The following is a 26418-nucleotide window of genomic DNA, read 5'->3' as shown; positions in this document are numbered from 1 at the left end:
CGGTAGTTGAGTGAATTCACATGAGGAAAGATCAGGCTACTTGGTAAGCTAATTACTTCACACCAGGCTATGTCTTAGAAGCAGATTCTGCTTCACTACTTTGTCACAAAGTAATTAGGAAAGAAATATCTCAACAGCTAGAAAATTTGTCAATATTCCAAAGAGGAAAAGCAGACTGTGGCAGATAATAAACAGAAGCCACAAATCAAATTTGTCAAGACAAGCTATTAGGAAATAAAATTGTAATGCAAGGTTTAAAAAAATTTGAATCAAATGTGAAAAGTGGATTGGCATTGTTTTTAATCCTTCCCCACCCTCCCACTCCCATCAGGGACTGAAATGCCAATATCCTTCTGCAGTAACGTACTGGCCATTGGCCAGGCATGGTGGCTCACACCTGTAATGCCAGCACTTTGGGAGGCCAAGGCAGGAGGATTGCTTGAGCCCAGGAGTTTGAGACCAGCCTGGGCAACACAGTGAGACCCTGTTTCATCTGTCTTTGTATCTACCTACCTACCTACCTACGTGTCTATCTAATTTAAATAAATACATACATGCATACATACATACAGTAAGTAAGTAAGGAAGTACTGGTCTGAGTATCAGCACCACATGGAGTTGAGTACAAGCACCTTAATTTGTTCATTTGCTTACTCTGGTCTGAATTTCACCGATTTCTCTTTCTAGTCTATCAATCAAAGCTCTGACTGGTATTATATGACTGATGCTTTATCATGAGCGGATCTTCCTGTGAAGAAAGCTAACACTTTCCAAAACTATAATTTTGTCAATTACCTGCTAAATCTCTCTCCAAGGTGTCCACATCTCTCCATCTCACTGTCGCCCCCCCATTGCAAGCACCCCGCTGCTCCTGACTGGCCAGCTACCACAACTTAGTCTTCTGGTTTCTACCCATGCCCCTCAAAACCTGTTCTCTGGACAGTAACCTGCATGATCATTTCACATAGCAAATCTGATTGTGTCACTTATCTGCCTAAAATAAGGTGACATTATTGCCCGTCATATGTTCCCCACCTTCTTTCTCAGCTTCAACCCAGCCCCTCTACCCCGGTTCTGTGCATGCCAACCACTGTGGCCTGAAATTCCCACTCCTCCTATGCTCCAAGCCCCCTCTCAGAGCCTCCCCAGCATACCTGCTGTTCCCCCTTCCCAGAACCTAAACTTCTCTCTTCTTCACCTATGTAGTCCTTAGCTCAGCCTTCACATCTCAGCCCAAACGTTTAAGGAAATCTTCCCTAAGATCATGCACCCTCTTGCTGCACCTGTACTTCCCCTTCATGGCATGTATCAACTGCCCACAAGTTCATGGGAGTAGGAGCTCTGTTTCATACAGCATTCTGACCACAGTGAACAATGTGGTACCTGTCACGCAGTAAGTACTCCATAGGTATTTTTTAACAAACTCTATGGCAAAAATTTCTACCAGAACCCACCCAATCACCTATCAAAAGGTGACTTTTTTTATTTTTTTATTTTTATTTTATTTCATTTTATTTTTGAAATGGAATCTCACTCGGTCACCCAGGCTGGAGTGCAGTGACGCAATCTCGGCTCACTGCAACCTCTGCCTCCCAGGTTCAAGCAATTCTCCTGCCTCAGCCACCCGAGTAGCTGGGGACCACAGGTGCACGCCACCACACCTGGCTAATTTTTGTATTTTTTGGTGGAGACGGGGTTTCACCATGCTGCCCAGGCTGGTCTCAAAATCCTGACCTCAATTGATCCTCCTGCCTCAGCCTCCCAGAGTGCTGGGATTACAGGCGTGAGCCACCTCACCCAGCTGAAACTATCAAAAGGAGACTTTTGATGAAACTATCAAAAGGAGACTTTTGATGAAACTATCAAAAGGCTAGCGGGTAAGCCACCAACTAATACAACTCTGTCCTTGAAGTTTTACTATTAGGGAAAAGGGACTATTTCCATAATTGCAAGTAAAATGGCATCAGATACAATTCCTGTTCCATTATTTTAGAAAACAGGCCAGGTGTGGTGGGTGGTTCATGCCTGTAATCCCAGCACTTTGGGAGGCCGAGGTGGGTGGATCACTTGAGGCCAGAAATTCGGGACCAGCCTGGTCAACATGGTGAAACTCCGTCTCTACTAAAATACAAAAATCTGTCAGGCATGGTAGCAGGCGCCTGTAGTTCCAGCTACTCGAGAGGCTGAGGCAGGAGAATTGCTTGAACCCGGGAGGTGGGGATTGCAGTGAGCCAAGATCATGCCACTGGACTCAAGTCTGGGTGACAGAGCAAGATTCCATCTCAAAAAAAAATTATTATTTTAGAAAACAAGCTTGTCTAGTTATGAATGCATGAAGATACCAACCAAATTTATACTCTTCATCAATCTTATCAAAAACGGGATTAGATTTTTTTAAAGACTGAATATAGATCAATTAGAAAAAAGTTGGAAAAAGGTAAGAGTTAAGCTTTAAAAAAAAATAAAAAAATAAAAAAAAAAACACTAGGCCGGGCACGTTGTCCAGCACTTTGGAAGGCCAAGGCAAGTGGATCACGAGGTCAGGAGATGGAGACCATCTTGGCTAACAAGGTGAAGCCCCATCTCCACTAAAAATACAAAAAATTAGCCGGGCGTGGTGGCATGTGCCTGTAGTCCCAGCTACTTTGGAGGCTGAGGCAGGAGAATGGCATGAACCCAGGAGGTGGAGCTTGCAGTGAGCCGAGATTGCGCCACTGCACTCCAGCCTGGACAACAGAGCGAGACTCCGTCTCAAAAAAAAAAAGAAAGAAAGAAAAAAAAACACTAAATGAGATACCATTAAAATGAACAAAAAAATGAATAGGATCACTCATATTTTGCAAAGAAAAGCAAAAAAAACACAGAGGAGACCTAGGTGGTTCTGGCCATTTTCTTAAGCTTCATACAATGATAAACATAGGTGATAAAGCATTTTAAAATATACCGTCACTGAGTTTGATAGAGTTTTATGGGTTCTTTCATGTTTTCTGTTAGAACTACATAATTATTATTTAAGATTAATCCCACAAGCCCTGGAAATGATGTGCAATTTTTGTTTAATTGAAGTGTGTATGATGGATTCTTCCCTTGTTCCTGTATAAATGCATGCTGACAGTCTCCATAAAAGTCCAGGAAGAAACATGGGGCTCATTGGCACTCTTTTTTATAGATTCCCCTCTACTGAATAAGCAGGTCAAAAGAAGCCATTGGCAGTAGGAAAGGAATCAAGAGATTACTACTTTCCTGTTAACATACTTTTAGCTCAGGGCTTTCAGATGTCTAAAAATTATGTCAGTGACTTTTTTTTTTTTTTTGAGAAGGAGTCTAGCTCTGTCACCCAGGCTGGAGTGCAGTGGCGCAATCTTGGCTCACTGCAACCTCTGTCTCCCAGGTTCAAGTGATTCTCCTGCCTTGGCCTCCCTAGTAGCTGGGACTACAGGCGTGCACCACCACATCTGTCTAATTTTTGTATTTTTAGTGCATGGGGTTTCACCATGTTGGCCAGGCTGGTCTCAAACTCCTGACCTCCAGTGATCCACCTGCCTTGGACTCCCAAAGTGCTGAGATTACAGGCGTGAGCCACCACACCCAGCCGTTATGTCAGTGACTTTTGAAATAGTCTGTGAAACACTTGGACACCTACAAAAGTGACTTATCAAATAAGAAGTCATGGCATGTCCCACAGGTTCCATGGCCGTATGGCATCAAAACAATAAAACAGTACTAGTCATGACCCCCAAACAGAAAACTCAGTGTGGGTATGGGAGATGAGGTTACCCAGGACTCTCTCCAGGGCTTGAAAGAGGACACAGTGAAGGTATTAAATATAACCCTAGAACAGAACTTGGCCCTTTGCCAGCTATTAATTCCCTTTAGAGAGAGACAAAAGACCCATGTGTCTCCAATCCCAAGAAAAGGGGCTCCTCTATGACCCTGCACTGCCTTGGCAATGAGAGCCATGTAGGCGTCAAGATAGCCCCCAGAATGCCAGTGCTTCTCTGCCCTGATTCAGGAGAAACAGAAAGAAAAGAAAAGAAAAGAAAAGAAAAGACAAGACAAGACAAGACAAGACGAGGGAGAGAATGAGATGGAGACAGAAAGACGCCAAAGGGAAAAGAGGAGTTTCCCATGCTCCTCAACTGCAAGCTAATTCCTGGGACCCATGAGAGTCTTCCAAGAATCTAAGGGCAGCAGGCTAGAGTTACAGCCTGCAGTAGGCAGAAAGCAGGTATTGTTAGCAAAATCCAAGTCCAGAAATTAGTAGGTTTTGCTCTCTGAACTCTCCCCTTCACATATTTTACGGGGACATTTGAAGAAGATCCCAGAATGGGTCACTCTTCCCCCAACGTGTTTACCTGTCACTTAGCAGCAGCCACAAACTTGGCCTCTTCCCTTTGGTTGAGTTCCTATCCTCTCACTATTTAACACAGAAAATGACAGACTTTTTATTTAAGAGAGTCAGAGGCCCCGAGACAGACTTAGATAAGACATTTGCCACTTTGAGTCTGGTGTCATCATGAGGAAGGGGCTAGACAAGATAATCTAAGGCCTTTTGCAGATCTAATCACAAAATTTATACTCTACTAATAAGTAATTAAAGTTTCTTTAGACACTGCTCCATCTTGCTAATAATCACCCATGACTAAGCTCTCATTTCTTTAACAGCTCTTCCCTAAAAAGTGAGAAAGGTTGTTGAAAGCACAAGCTGTTTCTGGGGCCTCTCAATGAGCACTATACTTCCATGAATAATGGAAATCAGACCAGTACCCACTTGCCTTTGAAAAGGGCAAGACACACTATTAATTTTTCTACTCTCCCAAAGGAATTAATACATATGTTATACTCACCATGACTCTTTCCCATCTAAAGGGTCCAAAACAATAATTTGAGCGAGACTGTTTTATTAAGGAGAAATATAACAGTTCTATTCTAACCTTCTGATATGCTAGAATATTCTATATCTTCATCTGATTGTAGTTACATGGGTGTATACATATACAAAAATTCATCAAGCATACATTTAAGGTTACAACACTTTGCACATTTCACTGCATGTAATTTTTTGACTTTTTTTTTTTTTTTTTTTTTTTTGAGACAGAGTCTCACTCTTTCTCCCAGGCTGGAGCGCAATGGCGTCATCTCGGCTCACTGCAAGCTCCGCCTCCCGGGTTCATGCCATTCTCCTGCCTCAGGCTCCAAAGTAGCTGGGACTACAGGCACCCGCCACCACGCCCGGCTAATTTTTTTCTTTGTATTTTTTAGTAGAGAAGGGGTTTCACCATGTTAGCCAGGATGGTCTCGATCTCCTGACCTCATGATCCGCCCGCCTCGGCCTCCCAAAGTGCTGGGATTACAGGTGTGAGCCACTGCGCCCAGCTAATTTTTTGACTTTTAAATTAGGTATAAGAGTTCCATTCCACTCCATTGCCCAGGGCCACCCGGAGACACTGGGGTGTGCCTAAAAATGCCAAGTTAACACTTGGCTCTACAGGATCTTCCTCTTCATTTTATACCAGCTGGGAGGTTCAGTACTTGCCTATTTCACAACTGTCATGAAAGGGTAAGTGACTTTGGTTCAAATCCATGCAGAGGGTATAGAATGAGAAAAACAGGTAATACACACTTACCCAGATCAGCCCTATTCCTCACATTATGAGATGTGAAAGTCTAATAGCAGTTAAAGAACAATAACTGTAAATACCAAGGACTCCCCACAGTATCCGGACATCATTTTAAGAAACAGAAGTTTTTTACACAGCCTGGAGGAAAAGTACTCAAGGTTTACAATTGATGGTGAGGCCTTACCTGCCTGCAGGTATTCTGGCTGCAGAGTTGGAGGCAGGCCCTCAGGCAATGGGTAGCCGTTCTTCCGAGCCACAATGAGATGAAACGCAGCACAGAACTCAGGCAGGGTCAGGGCTCCATCACAGTCGGCATCACTAAGCTCCCTAAATGAAAGAAATGTCATTAGTACCTACCATCGGACTTACAGAACAAGTTACTTGGCCCAAACGTGCCAATAAAACTCCCAGACTCTGTGGTGATGGCCCTACCAGATACCCAAACCCTCCTAGCCAAATCCATTTGAAATCTCTGGGGGCCAATCCGAGGAAGAAAAATGCCAATTGATGGGATCAGCATCAGTAGCATTTTATAAATAAAAATTTAAATTCTTCAGGTTCCCTAGTTGGTGTGTCTTACAACACTGAGGACATAGGACAAGAAACTATGGCACAGAAATAAAAATGATACCCAGAAGTCCATAGTCATTCAGTAAATGCAGGCTGCATGGGGTGAAAAGCCCTGGACATGGTGTTCAAAACAGGCAGAGGAAGGGTGGCCCCCGCCATTTTATAGTTGTCCCAGCCATTATGCAGTTTACCTGGAGCACAGAAATAAGCTCTTTGTTTTTCAGCTTTAAGGGAAAACCTTGAACTTTTCAAGTCATGTAAATTTTTGTACCAAACTGTTCTTTGCTTGAGAACTCCCTCCTGGGAAAATACAAGTAAGCTTAATAAAAAATGGAATGAATTATGTTTTAGGATAAAACTAGTAACTGAAGCTGACTGGAACCAGATAAGACAAAAAGGAAGAAAGGGGGAGTCTTAAACAGGCTTAACTTCAGTCATTATTTCCCACTAAAAGGCACAGACCTATTTACTCAGCACAAAAGAAACTTATTTGCCAAAGTATTATATCTAAGACCCCATAAGCTTAACCATCTCTTAGGTAGACAGGGACAAGTGTACTTGTGTTAGGACAAGCATAGAGATAAGACATATACAAAATTATTCTAGAAAGGTATTACTATTTGAAATAAAATATATTTCTAAGGTAAGCTCCATAACTTTCCTTTAGACCATTCACATCCTCCTCCTCCAATTTCGAATGCACTGGGGCCCTGAAATAGCTGTTCCCCAGAGTGAGGGGTCAGGAAACTGCTTCATACACTGGATCGAAAGAATACCATTCAGCTTTCACAGGCGTGTCTCAACAAAAAGATAGGAGGCCTCATGCCAATAATGTTTAGACTGGGAATTCTGCCAAAACAAATGGTATTCTTTTCAAAATGATAATTTCTTTTTTCTTCCCTAGCCAGAAAATCTAATATAAGGGCCGGGCATGGTGGCTCATGCCTGTGATCCCAGCGCTTTCAGAAACCAAGACGGGAGGATTTCCTGAGGCAAGGAGTTCAAGACCAGCCTGGTCAACATAGCAAGACCCTGTCTCTAGAAAAAAAATGAAAAGCTAGCTGGGAGGCTGAGGTAGGAGGATCGCTTGAGCTTAGGAGTCAGAGGCTGCAATGAGCTATAATCATGTCACTGCACTCCAGCCTGGGTGACAGAGTGAGCCCTCATCTCCAAAAAAACAAACAAACAAAAAACAAAACAAAAACAAAACTAATATAAGGTTTTTAAAAACAAAAAAATTATGCCAGAGTATCTATTGTTGAAGAACCTAAATCCAGCTCAGAATCCCAGATACATTGACATGCATGAGTATTATTGGAGTAGTTTTCCAATAAGATGCACAAAACATGACAAGCAATTTTAAATCCTATCATAATTCTGTAAATCCTCATGCAAAAAGCTTTATATAAACATTCCAATGTTTTTAATTACATATTTATAGCAGTGCGATCTCCTGCCCAGTTTTGGGGAAGAACTAGCCCACACACAGCCGAGAGTTTACAGCAGCACCGAGCATTTTCATGAAGGCAAATAGAGCCATCTGGACCATCCCAGCACAGCCCTTCTGGAACCAGAGTGCATAAAGGTGCAGCGGATACCACAGCTGCAAGTCTGAATTAGGGCCCAACTGATAAACACCAGCCAAATTTACAAAGCTCAGAGGCAGCTAGAATAGTCAAATCTAACCTAACTCCAAAATATTCCTCAACCTTCTGTTCACTCAGCCTTATAAAATACAAAAAATAGTTTGTCAAGCTCCTCTGGTTACTTGTATCACACCTAGTAGAAAAGTCTGAAAATGAAATCTACAGGATGGTAAGTCTCATGTGCCCACAATTGCCTAGACTGAAAAGGGATTGAGATGGGGATAATAATTAGGAAATTACTTTAAAATAATAGTTAACACTCATAGTGCTTAATATGTGCCAGACATTGTTCATTATACTTTTCATATAACATTTAATTTTCACAGCAACAAAAATCTGAGTTGTATTCACTCTTGTAGTCTGTTAAAAACATCGTTCAAAACATAAGACTTTAAAAAATGCAAAGGTAGGAACTAAAGGATGAGTTATGGATGATGGTATGAATGTCATATGGCATTAATTGTACTTACCATATATAGGAGAGTTCTGGAATGGAAAGCTTTGATTTGGTGAAGAAGTTCTTCGCCACAGAACCTGTCAAGTGCCATTGTTTAAATAAACCATTGATTACTCAGCTAGAGTAGCTTTTACATTTATATACAAATGAATCACAATTTTTTCATTCAGCAATCTCTTCTGTATAACCACAAACATATTTATTCCTCAAAGTAATTATGAATCATGGGACCAAAAGCAACACATGAATACCTTTTTTAAAAATATGTAAATTACAATAGGGCAAAAGAAGCAATAACATAACGTTCATGAAAGATGCAAATCACATAAATTAATTTCTGCTTCATTTTTACTAAAATCTGCAAAATTTTTCCAAAAATTTAAAAGACGAATTTCAAAACTTTGAACAAATTTGGCAGATTTCAAATAGAAATTTCAAATACAAAAGTAATAGAAAACTGACCAAAAAGAAGAAAATTAATACCATTGATCACACCACACAGAGATAAGACAGACATCTTGGGAAAGCTTTTGGTGAGATTTAAGAATTCCTAGTGGCATTTTGAGAAACTTATCCAGGAATCTTTCTTCCTTCATTGTTGATTTACCTGTATCAATTGAAATCAGGCAATCATTCCACTTTACGTGTTACATAACTGCAAGACCCAGCTCTTCTTGAAATGTTAGACCTTACTGAGATTGAATTTGAATGCTTTCAGCTCCCAATACAGTTTGATCTAGCAATTCCACTCCTAGGTATGTATTCAAGAGAAATAAAAATATATGTTCACATAAAAACTGGTACACAAATATTCAAATCAGCATTATTCTTAATACTCCAAAAGTGGAAGAACACCATATGCCTACCAACTGATGAATGGATAAATAAAATGGGATGTACTGATATAATGGAATTATTCAGCCATAAAAAGGAATGAAATTCTGGTACATACAACATGAATAAGCCTTTAAAACATTATGCTGACTGTTGGTGGGAATTAGTACAACCACTATGGAGAACAGTTTGGAAGTTCCTCAGAAAACTACAATTAGACCTACCATATGACCCAGCAATCCCACTACTGGGTATATACCTAAAAGAAAGGAAATCAGTATATCAAAGAAATATGTGCACTCCTATATTTGTTGCACCACTGTTTACAATAGCTGAGATTTGGAGGCAACCTATGTGTCCATCAACAGATGAATAAAGAAAATGTGGTATGTATACACAGTGGGGTACTCTTCAGCCATTAAAAAAAATAATGAGATGCAATCATTTGCAACAACATGGATGGAACTGGAGATCATTATGTTAAGTGAAATAAGCCAGTCACAGAAAGACAAACATCGCATGTTCTCACTTATTTGTGGGATCTAAAAATCAAAACAATTGAACTCATGGACATAGAGAGTTACCAGAGCCTGTGAGGGGTAGTGGCAGGGAGAGAGTAGGGGCGAGGCGGGGATTGCTAATGGGTATAAAAAACTAGTTAGAAAGAATGAATAAGACCTACTACTTGATAGCACAATAGGGTGACTATACTCAATAACTTAATTGTATATTTTAAATAACTTAAAGAATGTAATTGGATTGTTTGTAACTCAAAGGATAAATGCTTGAGGGGATGGATACCTCATTTACCATGATGTGATTATTATGCATTGCATGTCTGCATCAAAACATGTCACATACCCCATAAATATATACACCTATGTACCCACACAAATGTTTTAATTAAAAAAAAAACTAAAACACTATGCTAAATGAAAGAGACACAAAAGGCCACATATTATGAGATTCCATTTCTAGAAAAAGGGATACGTTCTGAGAAACGCATCATGAGGTGATTTCCTCATTGTGCAAACAGCACAGGGTGTACTTACACAAACCTAGATGGTATAGCCCACTATACACCTAGGCTAGATGGTAGAACCTATTGCTCCTAGGCTACAAACCTGTACAGCATGTTCCTGTACTGAATACTATAGGCAGTTGGGACACAATAGTAACTATTTGTGTATCTAAACACAACTAAATATAGAAAACAGCCTGGGCAACATAGTGAGACCTCCTCTCTACAAAAAAATTAGCCAGGCAAGGCATAGTGATGTGCACCTGCAGTCCCAGCTACTAGGGAGGCCGAGGTGGGAGGATCACTTGAGCCCATGAGGTCAAGGCTGCAGTGAGCTGAGATCACATCAGTGCACTCCAGCCTAGGCACAGAGTAAGACCCTGTCAAAAAAGAAAAGGAAGACCCTGTCAAAAAAAAAAAGGGAAGGGAAGGGAAGGGAAGGGAAGGGAGGGGAGGGGAGGGGAGGGGAGGGGAGGGGAGGGGAGGGGAGGGGAGGGGAGGGGAGGGGAGGAGAGGAAAGGAAAGGAGAGGAAAGGAAAGGAAAAAAAAACATAGAAAAGGCAGAGTAAAAATATGGTAAAAAGATGAAAAATGTTTCACCTTTATAGGGCCCTTACCATGAATGGTGCTTGCAGGACTGGAAGTTGTTCTAGGTAAGTCAGAGAGTGAGCGGTGGGTGCATGTGAAGGCCTAGGACATTACTGTACACTACTGTAGACTTTATAAATACTGCATACTCAGGCTACACTAAATTTACCAAAAAAAAATTCCTTTCATCAATAATAAATTAACCTTAGAGTATAAGTTTTTACTTCATAAACTTTAAAATTTATTTTAACCTTCTTGACTCCATTGTAATAACACTTGGCTTAAAACAAAAACACACTGTACAATTTTAAAATAACTTAAAGAGTGTAGTCAAATTGTTTTCAACTTAATAGATAAACGCTTGAGGAAATGGATACCCCATTCTTCATGATGTGCTTATTTCATATTGTGTGCCTGTATCAAAACATCTCATGTACCCCATAAATATATACACCTATGTACCCACAAAAATTTAAAAATTTAAAAAAAATTGCACAGCTGTACAAAAATATTTTTTCTTTATATCTTTATTCTATTATTCTATTTTTAAAATTTTTAAATTTTTTACCGTTTAAGCTTTTTGGTTAAAAACTGAAACACAAACACTTATCAGCCTAGACCTTCACAAGGTCAGGACCATTGATAACACTGTCTTCCACCTTTATACTGTGGAGGTGACTAGAAGAAGACAATAACCTGCAGGGAGCTGCCGCCTCCTAGGATAACAATGCCTTCTTCTGGAATACCTCCTGAAGTTCCTGCCTGAGGCTGTTTTACAGTTAACTTTTTTTTAATATATAAGTAAGAGTATACTCTAAAATAACAATAAAAGTATAGCATAATAAAAGGCCAGGTGCGGTGGCTCACGCCTGCAATCCCAGCACTTTGGGAGGCTGAGGTGGGTGGATCATGAGGTCAGGGGTTTGAGAGCATCCCGGCCAACATGGTGAAACCCCGTCTCTACTAAAAATACAAAAATTAGCTGGGTGTGGGGCATGCGCCTGTAGTCCCAGCTACTCGGGAGGCTGAGGCAGAAGAATCACTTGAACCCGGGAGGCGGAGGCTGCAGTGAGCCGAGATCGCGCCATTGCACTCCAGCCTGGGCAACAGAGCAAGACTCCATCTCAAAAAAAAAAAAAGAAAGAAAAACAGTATAGCATAATAAATACATAATAAGCTAATAATAGCCATTTATTATTAAGTATTATATACTGTACATAATCATATGTGCTAGGCTTTTATACGACTGGTAGCACAGATTTGTTTTTACCAGCATCATCACATTTATGTGAGCACTGCCTTGTGCTACAACATCATGATGGCTACAGCATCACTAGGTGATGAATGGAGCTGGAATTTTTCAGCTCCGTGATACTGTTATGGGACCGCCATCATTGACTGACTGAAACAACCTTATGTGTTAACTGTAGGTAAGAGAAAATCATTGGGGCTATGTGATAGGTACACAGAGGTTTTTTGTACCAGCCAGTCTAGTTGTGTCTCTATCTGAAATTCTGCAAGATACAAAAGTTAAAAGAAAACAAAAACATTTCTAACAAGTACCTGTTTGTATTTGGCTAAATATCTGCATATGTCGTGAAGAAATTCACCTGAGCACAGGGTAACGTTAGCAAGTGGTCAAATCGTGCAATATGGGTTTCTGCTTGTTTTCCTTAATCATGACATCAACATTAATTTGTTGTATCTGTACTATTCTGCCGTCAATAAAGCCATTACCACCAATCAGTAAATGATGTCTGCAATTATTTATACAAGTATATTTCAATTATGTGCCTCATTTCACAAGATAAAACTAATCTTTGCCCACACTTCAATATGGCAGGTTACAATTATTAAGGACATACTGTTATTCTTCAAATTTTAAAGTCTAAAAAGAAAGCTTTATGAATTTTTCTTCTAGACTCTACTATTTCACCGTTAGTCTTTCAGCCTGGTAAAATGTAGCCACACTGGCATTAAACCAGTTCCTCTCAGCTTGAATTTTACATGAGAACTCAACAGGAATCTACATATCTGAAGACAACCCAGAAGAACTGACAAGTGGGAAAGCACTGGCCAATTTTCTCCCCCATTTTAATTTCTCTCAGAAAAACTGGAGGACAAACATTTGAGCCAAAGAAAACAAGCCTGAGTTTGAAGTTTGAAGGCACATATAACATAAAAAGACTTGTGACACCAACTCCTTAGGAGGCCACATTCTGTCCTTGCCTGAGCTCCAATATAACGAGGAAGCAATGAGAGGTGGCCCCTTGGGGCAACACGCTAGCATTTCAAGAACTGCCTCAGCTGATAAGGTGCAGGGTCTGGGCCAAGTTGCCCCCAAATTCCCACTTAAGCCCTTTGAAATGGAAATATAATTTTCCAAACGTCACTGGCAATTTTTTTTTGCATGGTTCACATCTGATAAGAAATTCGACTTTAGATGAAAAACAAACTGAAATCACAGAAGGCTGCCATACTCATTTTGCGTGAATGATTTCTCAAGATGGTGGCTGTGATTCTGGTGAGAGTGATGCCTGGGGAGCCCACATTCTTACCTGAAATGAAAGAGCTTGGGTCTGGCTGAAGGGATCGGAACTGATTGACATAGTACTCGCGCTGTTCTTCTGTTATCCTCCAGGGTTCGTCGGGGTAACTGCTGTTATCCTGTAGTTCTCTCTCCACTGAAAAGGACTTTAAGAATAAATTAAAAAGTAAATGCTCAGAGAACCTGTCTTTAGTGAGAAGTAGAAAAATTAAACACCAATAAAAGTTATCATGTGTTATGCTTAATTTTTTTCCTCAGGTGAAGAAATTTAACTGCCTCATAACTAGAATCTAACTAGAACAGAAACTTAAGGGTAGACATCATGCTTCATGTATTTTTTGTATTCTTCAAAGTTAACAGGACTGAGGCATGAAATACTGAATACTCAGTAAGTGACAAAAAATTTCTAATTGTAATAAAGGGTTAAAAAAAGATGATCATTCTTATTTTCCACTATTCCTCACATTTTCATTCTTTCAGATTAGCTGGGTGGATAGTGAAATAATCTGGATTCTTTTTAAATGACAAAAAAGAAACTAGAACAACTATAACCACATCTTTTTTACTGTTGCCGTTACACTGAAACGCTGTATAAATCCAGGAATCAAAAGCTCCAATTCAAATCCCACATTTCCAGCTCCTACTTGAGTGGCAAGTCAGGACCACTGAACCTCTCGTTCGGCATTTGTGAATTACAGATAATATTTAGTAACAGCTGGGTGGTGAGAACAGCTGTTATGGTACCACAATAAACAGGGTAACAAGGGGTGCATCAGACCCGCCACTAGAGGGCATGCAAGTCAAATTTGAGGATTTAAGAGCCTAGAAAACCAGGGAAGCAGTGTGGGAGAAAAGAAAGCTATGGTAGGCACTGGCAGACGAAGGGAAATGTCGATGCTAGGGGGAGGCATGGGCCTTCGTTCTATCCCTCCCATGAACCCTAAGACTAAAGAGGTACTTGCCAAGGGCCACCTTAACAGGACCAAGAGGTGAACACCAGAAGGATGAGGCTTGGCCGGGTGCAGTGGCTCAGGCAAGTAATCCCAGCACTTTGGGAGGCCGAGGCAGGTGGATCACGAGGTCAGGAGTTCAAGACCAGCCTGGCCGACATGATAAAACCCCATCTCTACTAAAAATACAAAAATTAGCCAGGCATGGTGGTGCATGCCTGTAATCCCAGCTACTCGGGAGGCTAAGGCAAGAGAATCACTTGAACCTGAGAGGCAGAGGTTGAACCTGGGAGCGGAGGTCGCACCACTGCACTCCAGCCTGGGCAACAGAGTGAGACTCTGTCTCAAAAAAAAAAAAAGTAAAAAAAAAAGATGAGGCTTTATGACATAAGGAGGCTAGGAAAGAAGGGGAGGGGTATTGCTGCTAAAGAGCCATCAAGGTGCCTGCTTCTGAACACACTGTCAAGAAGGGAATTAATCGTTGGGCGGGCAATTCCACCCACTAACCCTAGAAAAGACAGCCGGCCATCTCCTCCCCTTCCCCACACCCACACACACACCATTCCAGGAATTAATTCTTCCCAGGAACGCCTGTCTCCCCTCTGACAATGTTCAGAGAAAGAAGAATAGAAAATGTTGAGCTACTGTAAAACCTTGAGATGTCATCTCTGAAGTAAAATATGTATTACGTTGATATCTCACACTTTGGGTTAAGGGTGCTTTGGGAAGGCCAGGACAATGAGATGAAATACTACCTGTAGAATGGATATTTCCAGAAGTGCTAAGTGAGAATGCACCCAGCAAACAGGCTATTCCTCAAAGTCATCTGGGTCCTTTAGTCAGAAGGAAGGTTACATAAAGAGGTTGAGAGCTGTAGGGTTGTTAGTCATTTGTAATAAATATATCATTTTCATACTAGATGAGTTTCTACTAAACATGAATCAAACCATTCTTAAATGTTCAAGAAGTCATTATCCATTAGTTAATACCTTAAATTTCACAGAGTGCTTTGATATGTACAAAGCATTTCACACACTCCTACTTGTTTGAGCACCTCAAGACTTTGGAGATATAAGCGGGTATTAATTATTATCCTTTTTCCGAGCTCAGGGAACATACCCATATCCCTTAGTGAACCCCTGCAGGCAGCAAATGATGACCCTTTTTTTTAATTATTATTATTATTATACTTTAGGTTTTATGGTACATGTGTGCAATGTGCAGGTAAGTTACATATGTATACATGTGCCATGCTGGTGCGCTGCACCCACTAACTCGTCATCTGGCATTAGGTATATCTCCCAATGCTATCCCTCCCCCCTCCCCCCACCCCACAACAGTCCCCGAAGTGTGATGTTCCCCTTCCTGTGTCCATGTGTTCTCATTATTCAATTCCCACCTATGAGTGAGAATATGACCATCTTTTTTTAATCTCTTATTCAAAGGCAGGATTTTGTATATCGGGATTTTTTTTAACTGGGTTGCATCTATCTGAATTTTTTTCAAAAACCTCTTATTATTATAAAAATAAACAGGCCCAGAGCAGTGGCTCACACGTGTAATCCCAGAACTTTGGGAGGCTGAGATGGGTGGATCACCTGAGGTCAGGAGTTCAAGATCAACCTAGCCAACATGGTGAAACCCCGTCTCTACTAAAAAAAAATACAAAAAATTAGCCAGGTGTGGTGGCAGGCACCTGTAATCCCAGCTACTCGGGAGGCTGAGGCAGGAGAATCACTTGAACCTGGGAGGTGGAGGTTGCAGTGAGCCGAGATCGCGCCATTGCACTCCAGCCTGGGCAACAAGAGCAAAACTCTCTCTCAATAAAAATAAGTAAAGCAAAAAAGATCAAAATCCAGTCCGAGCAGTAAACAACCAAACAGACCACACAACCTTCCAAAATACTCCCACCAAATTCCAAAGCCATGCCCTAGCAGCACTTCCTGAATGAGCCCAGATGTCTGACCAGGTTCCATTGGTAGAACATAGGGTGGAGGATGTCAGCTTGAATTGGATTAGATTACTGGCCATGATATAATGTGGAGAACTCACAGGAGCACTGCCCTCCAGATCAGCCCTGACAGAAACAGCCGGAGCAAAGGAACCTAAAAGCTAGGCATGGGCAGGAGAGACAAGAACAGACACCTATGAGTCAACGATTTAGTGGCAAAGATGATTTGTGAAGAAGGTGGGATGTGGGTCGGAAGCTCTGTCCCACCACTTCCCAGTGAATGAAGCGGTCCTTATCACAGCTGCAGCTGCTTCCACATAGCTGCTGCGGTCAAAAAGGAGCCCAGAGTCAGTTTCCTTGACCATCACCATTCTGTTTGCTATAACTGATCTGTAACATTTTGCAAAAATACAGTTCCATTGAAAAAAAAGAAAAAGAGAAGAAATCTCCAAGCTGGATGTTGGGTCTGCTGCATTCCTGAGTCTGACATGGAAGCTGCTGCTTCCCTAGAACACGCCCTTTCCCTCCTGCTCATGAAGCTGCTGCATAGCTGTCCCTGTCAGTCCATGTGTGCTCTTTCCTCAATGCCATAACCATCTGCTTTCTAGCTCCTCTCGACATCACCTCACTCCAGCGTGGCATTAGTGGCCTCTTAGCACACAGGTCTCAGGTCTACTCTGACAACAGAAATCAGGAATGAACAGAAGGGGGTGATTAACTCCTCTGCTTAAAAGCCTGCAGAGATGACCTGCTGCCTAACAGAAAAGTCCACCTCCCCCACCTGGCCTTTAGAAGCCTCGCACCCCAGCCTCCTCTCAGCAGGCTTTCCGACTGCACATGCTCACTCCTCAGGGGTAAGATGTTTGTCTTCTTCCCAGAACACTCTTCCCCTGCTCAAATCCTCCAATGTACCTGCCGTACCCACGGCCATGACAGACGGCACCGCTCATCTGTTTCCATGCTCTGCTGCAAAGGTGGGCCTGGCAGCCTTGTGTGGGCACCATGACCCACCTCACGCCTGGCGTCACCTGAGTGGGAGTAAGGGTTCGTGGGCACACAGTATACTGGCCTTTGGGATGCTCTGACAAGGGCTTAGGTCAGATGCTCATTCTTGGGAACGTGGATGAGAAATACCAAGGCCAATGAGCAGAGAAAGTAGACCCTAAACAGATGCTCAGTGGGGCTGTGGTATAGAGAAAGGGTAGGTGGGGCTTAAAGTTATGAGGGCGCCAGAACTAAGCATCAGCACAAGCTGGGAGGTAGGTACAGAAAGGACACAAAGCCGGGGGGGCAAGAAAGGCTGCAGAAGCCTAAAGATAAGTGGACAGTGGAGCAAACTTAACGCAACCAGGGCAAGGCCTGTTAACAGCAGAACAAGCATGAACAGCCAAGAACTCCCACCCCTACAGACCAGTGGGCCACTCATTGGCTCTCATTTCTTAGATTCCCATGAGAACCCCAACCCCTCTTCCTTTTCAAGAAAACTTAAGTGGGCAAGGAGAGTTCCTACTCCTAAACCTAGAAAGGCCTTAGGACAAAGGGAGAGGGCACATGAGCTCTGTGTAACCCATAGAGTGGCCCTTCTACTGGTTTGCACTAAGTGTGCTAACCTGCCCCCCATCTCTTTCCCCTTGCTTCTCGCCGTATGCTTGAAATTGATTTAATAAACCAAGTGATTTGAGCGTCTTAAAAAATATGAATCTTGGCTGGGCATGTTGGCTCACACCCATAATCCCAGCACTTTGGGAGGCCAAGGCAGGCAGACCACTTGACTCTAGGAGTTTGAGACCAGCCTGGGCAACATGGCGAATCCCCATCTCTACAGAAAATATTTAAAAACTGCCAAGCGTGGTGGCATGCACTTGTAGTTCCAGCTACTCAGGAGGCTGAGGTGGGAGAGTCACCTGAGCCCAGGAGGTCAAGGCTGCAGTGAGCCATGATCGCACCACTGAACCCTAGCCTAGGTGACAGAGCAAGACACTGTCTCAAAAAAATATATATGAATCTTTATGATAGTCACGGTAAGTACCACAGTTTGAACATTTAAAGTGTTCCTAAACATCTTCACCCAGGTTTCAATGTGAAGGACAGGAGCCATATCAGATACTCCCTTATCCCACATATAGTCCCTGGCAGGTACATCACAGATACTAAAAGGTAGTGTGAGCTCTACTTATTGGCAAGCTTGAGGAAGTTCAGAGGTATGTCTTGTATTGCAAGAGATGTGGAAACACTGCCCTATGATGTTCTTTGTGAAAGGAAGCCTATGAGTCTGTTTGGTAGCTCAGCACCACTCTGTCAGCAGCTAGAGGCCATGTCACCACAGGACCCAAATGCGTGGACCCATCTCTTCTGAACCAATCCAACAATCAACCAAAACAATCTTCTCAAAGATCTGAAAAGTCAGTCACCTGAGAATGGCTCATTTTGCAGCCTGAAGGCACTGAGAAATTAGGGCGAATAAGCTGTGGAGCCTTAGCTTTCCAAGTAGAAGCCAGGACCAGGAAAAGCTCCACTTTTGCATGCACCCTAAAGAGGCCTCCCCCGGTCAACTCCAGCTCCAGTGGTTTTGTTGGCTGAGCAGAGATATTTGCTACTTGGTGCCAATTTTGAGCTCTGCCAGTGTTTTCTTTTTTAAATAAAAGGAGAGAGGGAGAAATCTTTCACATCTGTCTGCTTAAGCCACATACATATGGTTCATTATACAGTTTCTCTAGACACAGGAGAATTAGATTTGCTTATATTTAAAACATTCAACCCCTTGGTTTTGTTTCAAGTGAAATGCAAATATTTGGCACGGCAAGTTATTATCTCTGGGGAAAGCAGGCTGTTTATAATGAAAGACTTCAAAAGACTCATTAAAAAGTAATACTATTAATAAAATCCCAAAAGGTAACATTTACCCCTACTATCAAACTATCTCAAAAATCAAACAAAACTAAATAATATGAATTGCAAGGAAGCATTGTTGGAGAGAACTTAAGAAGGGTGTGTGTATTGTTTCAACCATAGAACATTTCTGTTTAAAATATAAACCTACCCCGAAGGCATCCTATAAATGCTGTTTTAGAGTCCAGCCATTTCACCTATGAGGGGTAATGATCTTTTAACAGTGTCCTGTTAGTGCCTTAGTAAACAAACTATCTAGAGTAGGAAAAGCTCACACTAAGCCCACAGTGAATATCTGAGGATGCCTCCTCCACCAAAAATATTTTGGAAATAAGACTACCACAAGGCAATTGCTGATCAAAACGATCTCATTAGCAAAGATGTGAGAAGACTCGATTACTGTAAAGAAAAGGATAGCTAATGGGCTGGTGAGACTACACTATAGCCCAAGTGAATATTAATTTGCCTAAAGAAAGATCATGGGAATTGGTCAGTCATGGGGCTGAGAAAAAAAAGTCACAGAGGCAAGTGGTGGCAGTGCTGATAGGTGGGATTACAGCAGACTCCTCCAATAATTCATGCTCTACTATGCCTGGTGTAGAGGTGTCACTAAGAGGCTGCCCAACCAGAAATGACATTTTCCAGCCTCCCTTGAAGTTACATGCAGCCATGTGACTGAGTTGTAGCCATTGCAATGTGAGCACCAGTGGCCTACCCTACTTCCAGGCAGGACTAGTACCCTGTAGCACTCCTCTACTCTCTTTCCTATGTGCCCACTGAACAGACAATGGCAGAGTGACAGGACAGAAGGAGCTCTGGTGTATGAATCACCATGCTGAGGACAGCGGCCTGCCAAACTGTTATATTAGTGAGAAATATACCTACTGTGCAAAGTCATTAAAATGTGGGGCCTATTTGTTATAGCAGCTGTTCCCCCAATGAATGTATCCTTCAAGCAAGGCCCAAAGGAAAGGAAGATCTGCCCTTCACAACCACACAGCCCATCCTGGAGATGGAAGCCTGAAGCTATTGTGGTTTTGCAATCTGACCAATGACATTAGACCATTATGAGCCCAAACAACTTTCTCATTCTAATTTGATTATCTATGCAGACTATCTATAGGACCAGGATGCTGATTCATTTTTATAGCAGTCTTTCTGTGTTTAAGTAATACAGGTTCATCTTCCATGGATTTCAAGGAGATTCCCAGTTAAAAAGAAAAGACAGCTCAAGTAAAATTGTGAGGAAAGTGTTCAATGAGAAATGAAGAAAAGGACCTAGAAAAGGAGACAGAGCTTAGCAATTTTGTTTTAACATGAAACGATTCCAAATTATGCTTGATCAATCTTGTTTATGCTCTGCCTCTCACCCTACCCCATACTATCCCATAAAACCCAGGAGGACAGAAAATTTTGTCTATCCTGATCACTGCTATATCCCAAATGCCTGGAAAAGTCACTAACACATACGAAACACTCAATAAGTTATTTGTTGAATGAGTAAACAAACAAACATTCGAAAAAATTCTCAATCCCAGTCTAGAGACAGAGAAAGGTTAACCTGAGTTCTCTTAAACTGACTGAAGCTGAACTTTATATGCATTTATCACATAATGTCATCCAACATTATAAAGGCTGAGCCCTCTCCCTCACCTCTGAAGTCAGAGAACTTTTTTAAAAATTCCTTCTTTCTAGTCTTTATTTCAAAATAATTATAGATTCACAGGAAGTTGCAATAAATAATTTGGTTTTTCTGTAGAGAAGTTAGTTAAAATTAAGTCCCAACAGAGAAATTTAACCTTATCTGTTTCTTCAGGGAAATAAATCCACAAAGATGCCTTTAACCACATATTACCAAACTTACTTAGGGATCTAATTTCAATAGTTCAGAAGGCTGACTGCCAAACTGTAGGAATCTCTCTGAGCCTAATGTGCAACACACAGTTGCTGCTTATTACAATAAGCTATACTTTTTAAAACGATCACTTAGACACAGAAGAATGTCAGGTAACAAGTATTCATTGCTTTGCTAAGTGCCAGGCACTGTAAGTACCTAAGGCACACAATCAATTTTCATCTTCACAACCCTGCGAGGTAAATCTGGTAATTCCCATTTTGCAGAACAGGAAACTGAGGATTAGGTAAGGGAAGTAATTTACCAAGACCACACACCTATGGCACATGGTAGAGCCAGAATACAAACTGGGTCCAAAGTACGTACGCTTGATCATCAAGCTCTATAGTTTATCTGTTCATCCATCCTGTAAAAATAGAGCATTTATTACAAAAAGAACCTCACTGCAATGCCTAAATCATTGCTGCAATTTTGCAGATTGAGGATCTGTGCTTGAGCTATGACTATGCTGTATTACACCTTCCTCCCCATCATCTAGTTTAGTTTTAGATTTTGGCTGGCAAACTATTAAATCATACTGACAGAGCACCATTTTATTTCTCACATAATTTTTGCATGTAAGCATCTGGAACATCAACACAAAAGAATCCTAGAGCTAGCCATACAATCCAGGTATGTAATCATTTTACTGTGATTGCAGTATGTGGCACTAACAGTATTTTGATTAACATAAGAAATGCTCATTAGTAACCACTGCCTCCAATTCTCCCCTCAGGGGCCAAGATTAGCTGTTCCAGAAGGGCATTTTTCCTTCACTATTATCAGGATTTTGTGCTCTGCTTAGAGGAGAAAGCCAAGAAAAATGAGAAATCAGCAGTAAGAGGAGACTCTGACAAGGCTGCAGACTTCCATTAACGAAGCGATGACGTTCCCACCCTCGTCCTTGCTGGTCAGGCCAAGGCTGCCTGTCTCTTCACTACGTTCTCCCCTTCACACTCAAGGCAGTCTGAGTTCAGATGGGAAACAGATGCATCCACAACTTGGACAGAATTCAAGAATGCTTTGGAGAATGAGGCTACTGACTGGAGGTACAAAAAGAGTACAGGTTCCAGAGGCAGACAGACTTGGGTTCCAATCTGGCATGGTCACTTACTAACCAGTAAATTAACTTCTGAGCCATCAGCTCCCACCTGCAAGGCAGTCACATAGCCCACAGGGCCCTGCCTCCCTCTCCGACCTCATCTCCCTCCCACTCCAGGCTCTAGCCACAGCTGCCTTCTTTCAGTTCTTCAAATGTATCTGCTCTCCCTGTGAAATACGGTAGAGACTGGGTCACAAGTCCATTCCACCCGTCAGCATAAGTCCCAGAACTGCACAAGCTGGCTAGCTAAAAACCACCGTCAAAACACCTTTGCTGCTAGAATTCCAAATAGGACTTAGGTTCCACTCAACAAATACACCCACGGAAGACTGATGCAGACCCCAGTTACAGGCAGGGAACAAAGCTTTCATTTGGCTGCCAAGGTAGTTTGTAGTGTGGATCCGGTTGGAGCTGACACTAGGGCAGCAGTTTCCCAATGCTGTAGCTTTCTGATTGTGACAGAAGGAAAGCTCTCTCAGCAGCCCAGCTCTGCTGTGCGGTTTTGGAGAGGCTCTTACCTCTACAGGAAACACTCCACTCCTCTCCTCACCTCCCAGTACCATCCTTCCTTAGCCTGGTTAACTTCTATTCATCCTTCACAGCTCAGCTCAACAGATACTTTGTTAAAGGAGCCTTCTCTCACTTTCTAGCTATAGGCTGGATTCCTTTGCTACACGGTACCATGTTTTAAGGCCTTTAGGGCAATTGTCAGTTTTTAATTCCACATGCATAGGTGGGATCATTTGATTCAAATCTATCTCCTCCTTTTGACTGCAAGCACCTAGAGAGCAGGAGGCTGTATGTGTACTCCTCAGTGCACCCCTGGCATGGTGGCTGACTCATGGAAGCCACTTAAGTATTTCCAAATGGACAAATGGAAGATGTAATACCTACCTTGTGAGATTGTTGGGAGGACTGAAAAGGGCCAGCACAGCACTGGGACCAAAGAAGCACCTCAGTCAGTAGTGAGTACTGTTGGGATAAGCAACTGGGGGGGCATGACACTCCCTGCTCGCCTGAGATCAAGGGAAAGACTGATGGGCCCAGGGGCTAAAATGGTGCCAGTTGTAAAGAAGTCTTCCATATCCATAGCCTGGCATATAACTGAGACCAAAAGGTCCTGGGGAATAAGCTACTATCCTTTCCAGATTTACAAAGTACTGCCTGGAACCAGCGGTTCAACCCAGTGTTTTCAGCTACATCTGGGAGGCTAAATTAACTAAACATCTCTTTTATTGTCAAGAAGTGTGGGTACACAGTCAGCACCTGAGGAATACACTAAGAAACAGGTAGAGGCCAGGCATGGTGGCTCACGCCTGTAACCCTAGTACTTTGGGAGGCCAAAGCGGGTGAATCACCTGAGGTCAGGAGTCAAGACCACCCTGGCCAACATGGTGAAACCCCGTCTCTACTAAAAGAAATATATACAAAAAATAGCCGGGCACAGTGGCGCACGCCTGTAGTCCCAGCTACTTGGGAAGCTGAGGCAGGAGAATTGCTTGAACCTGGGAGGCAGAGGTTGTAGTCAGCCAAGATCGCACCACTGCATTCCAGCCTGGGCAACAGAGCGAGACTCCATCTCAATCAATCAATCAATCAATCAATCAATCAATCAATGAAAAGAAAAGGAAAAAAGAAAAAGAAACAAGTAGAAAAGATTGGCACTGAGAAAATAAACTTCAGTATCAGTTGAGATTAAATGTTTCCTTCCTCAAAAGTTAAGGGCTAGAAATCCTTCCTCAAAAGTTAAGGGCTAGAAAATCAGAAAGAGAACTACAAGCAGGTGAAGAAAATAAGTAAGCAGGAAACTGGAGGCTTGAAAAAATAGGACCTCCTTGTGGCAATAGTGTCTGTCCAGGTATATGTGGGTTCTACAGTAGACTCAGTGAAGTCGGACACCTGGAGGACATGTTAACCTTTGACCCCTTAGGAGATGGTGTAAATGTCCAGCTGGGGTCTCAAATGAAATGGGGAATGAATTTGGTGAAAGAAGATCTCAAGAATAAGGCACATACATACCTAGAAAAGGCATCAAACTCACTCTTCCTAACACACACACACACACACTCATACTCTCTCCCTCTATCTATCTTTATCTCTACCTCTATCTCCTCCTCCCACCCATTTCAGTGAAAGGAACATAATTTAGCTGTCTAAGCAATGCTGAGAGATCAACGCACACACACAGTGTTGACATTTACCATCTCTAACAACAGAGGATTTTTTTTAGCTCTAATCTCTACCCATAAACTAAGTAATTCAACTTTATTGTCATGACCTTATGAACAAGAAATCCCCATTGCAGGCAGGCCTGGGGTTCTCCAGAACTGGTAAGCAGCTGGGGTCCATAACCTCCTTCGAGAGCCTCAGGTGCCAGCATCTCCTCTCACCACTCAGGGAGAAGTCTTCCACACACACTCCAGTATATCTCTGGTCCAAAGGGAAAGACAGACCAGCTTCTGGTTTCATGCCATTAAGAATGACAAACCAATACTCAAAAGAAAAAGGGGCACTGGATATGAATCAACAGTTCACAGAAAAGGAAATACAAGCGACTCATAAACTTAAGATATTTCACTTCACTAATAAAGAGATATGCTAATTAAACTACAGTGAGCTATCATTTTTCACCTATCAGATTGGCAAAGACCCTTAAATTTGTTAGCACATTGTTTTCACAAAGGTACGAGAAAACAGACATTTTCATATATTGTTGGCAAGTACATAAGCTGCTATACCTCCAATTTGAAAGTCGTTATCAAAGATTACAAATATATAGGCATTTTCACCCAATAATTCAATTTCTAGGAATTAGTCCCCCATATATCTGCAAACAACGCAGTGATTGCAAGTACGAGATGTCAATCAAAAGGGGCTGGCTAAATGATTTACACAAGATGCAGACAAGGAAATACTATGCATCTGTAAAAAACAAAAAGATGAGGACGTACTTTATGTGCTGCTATAGAATGTTAATAAAGCTTATTGTTAGGGCTAAATGCATGTTAGATGTTTGAGAGCTCACACACATTCGTATGAACACTTACTTACCAAGTAATGCCTTGGTAAATAATTCTTGAACCCCAAAAGAACCCGGCTGGGCCTGACCTGCTTTGTGGGTCAATTCCCTGGGCTGAGTATTAGGTTAGACAACCAGAGTAGCCAAGACAGTACCCAGTATGCCCCGCTTGTTTACCTGCTTCACTCTTCTTCCAAACTCAGATGACCAACTCTCTCATGACTCAACTCTAACCCACCTCACTCAATCCCATCCCAAACCATCAGTCATTCTCACTCCTCCACTCTCCTTATCCTGCTTTCATCCTGGTCCAGTCTACCCATAAAATATCTTTCATGCCACAAGAAGATCTCTCGGTGCAATATCAGCCTCCCCAAAAGGCTATTTCCTGCTGTTTTCATCAAAGCTCTTAGAATGAACAATTTATTTGTGGTGACTATCAATTATCTTTTGACTCAGGCCAACACCACTCTGACAGAGCCTCAGGAATATTCATTTCTTTAATCATCTTTCACATACTTGCCTTTTCTCTTGGGTTCCAAGAGGACCCAAGGAGTGGAGATCACCTGCTTCTGGCCATAAGTACCTGCAGTTATATCTAGGGGAGGAGGTACAGCAAGAAACTGAGATGAGGAGGAAAGGAGATAACTAAGTTAAATAAACATTTCTCAAGTTATGCACTTCGAGATGAATATGGTGCTGGCTAACAATGCCTAACATCCCCTCCCCTACCTGATCATTAGAAAACTTACACCAAAAATATAGCTAAGTCCCCTGAGGAATGGTAGAGTAATAAAGGTATCTAAATTCTTTGTCATTTTTTCATCTCTGAAGAAGAGTAGTGAGTGTTGAGAATATGTTCTAGAAAACTGTTACTTTCGTCCCTCCAAAAAGCAAAGAAAACATCACGACAGTATCCTGAGGGTTTGAAAAGTGAATGTGTTTTGGTTTTAAATAAAAGATAATTTTTTCTAGTGCAATCTAGCTGGAAGGATATTTCATTTGCCAAACCTGTTTCCCTGAATTCAGGTAAAAATATATTGCACCACTTTGGGAGTCCGAGGCGGGCAGATCACCTGAGGTCAGGAGTTCAAGACCAGCCTGACCAACATGGAGAAACCCTGTCTCTAATAAAAATACAAAATTAGCCGGGCATGGTGGAGAATGCCTGTAATCCCAGCTACTCGGGAGGCTGAGGCAGGAGAATCGCTTGAACCCAGGAGGTGGAGGTTGCAGTGAGCCGAGATGGTGCCATTGTATTCCAGCCTGGGCAACAAGAGCAAAACTCCGTCTAAAAAAATAAATAAATATATAAATACATATACATA

The 26418-nt window shown here is 42.0% G+C and overlaps 1 protein-coding gene and 1 non-coding gene across 7 annotated transcripts in view; one reads left to right on the top strand and one right to left on the bottom strand.

Moving 5' to 3' along the window:
• REPS2 (RALBP1 associated Eps domain containing 2) overlaps positions 1-26418 on the bottom strand; it is a 206379-nt gene that overhangs the window by 85726 nt on the left and 94235 nt on the right. For all 6 annotated transcript variants that reach the window (XM_002831425.3, XM_009234619.3, XM_063721067.1 and 3 more), the window contains exons 6-8: positions 13296-13431; positions 8308-8371; positions 5806-5948 (exon numbers count right to left, since the gene is read on the bottom strand). In XM_002831425.3, coding sequence (XP_002831471.2) covers positions 5806-5948; positions 8308-8371; positions 13296-13431 — 343 coding nt within the window. The remainder of the gene's footprint in view (positions 1-5805; positions 5949-8307; positions 8372-13295; positions 13432-26418) is intronic.
• Positions 16471-16602, top strand: LOC112131149 (small nucleolar RNA SNORA16B/SNORA16A family). Its single transcript, XR_002913289.2, has one exon. It is a non-coding gene; the product is annotated as a small nucleolar RNA SNORA16B/SNORA16A family (small nucleolar RNA).

Source organism: Pongo abelii, chromosome X (genome assembly GCF_028885655.2).
Source record: "Pongo abelii isolate AG06213 chromosome X, NHGRI_mPonAbe1-v2.0_pri, whole genome shotgun sequence".
In the NCBI taxonomy this organism is placed as follows: domain Eukaryota; kingdom Metazoa; phylum Chordata; class Mammalia; order Primates; family Hominidae; genus Pongo; species Pongo abelii.
This window is presented reverse-complemented; position numbering and strand designations above follow the sequence as displayed.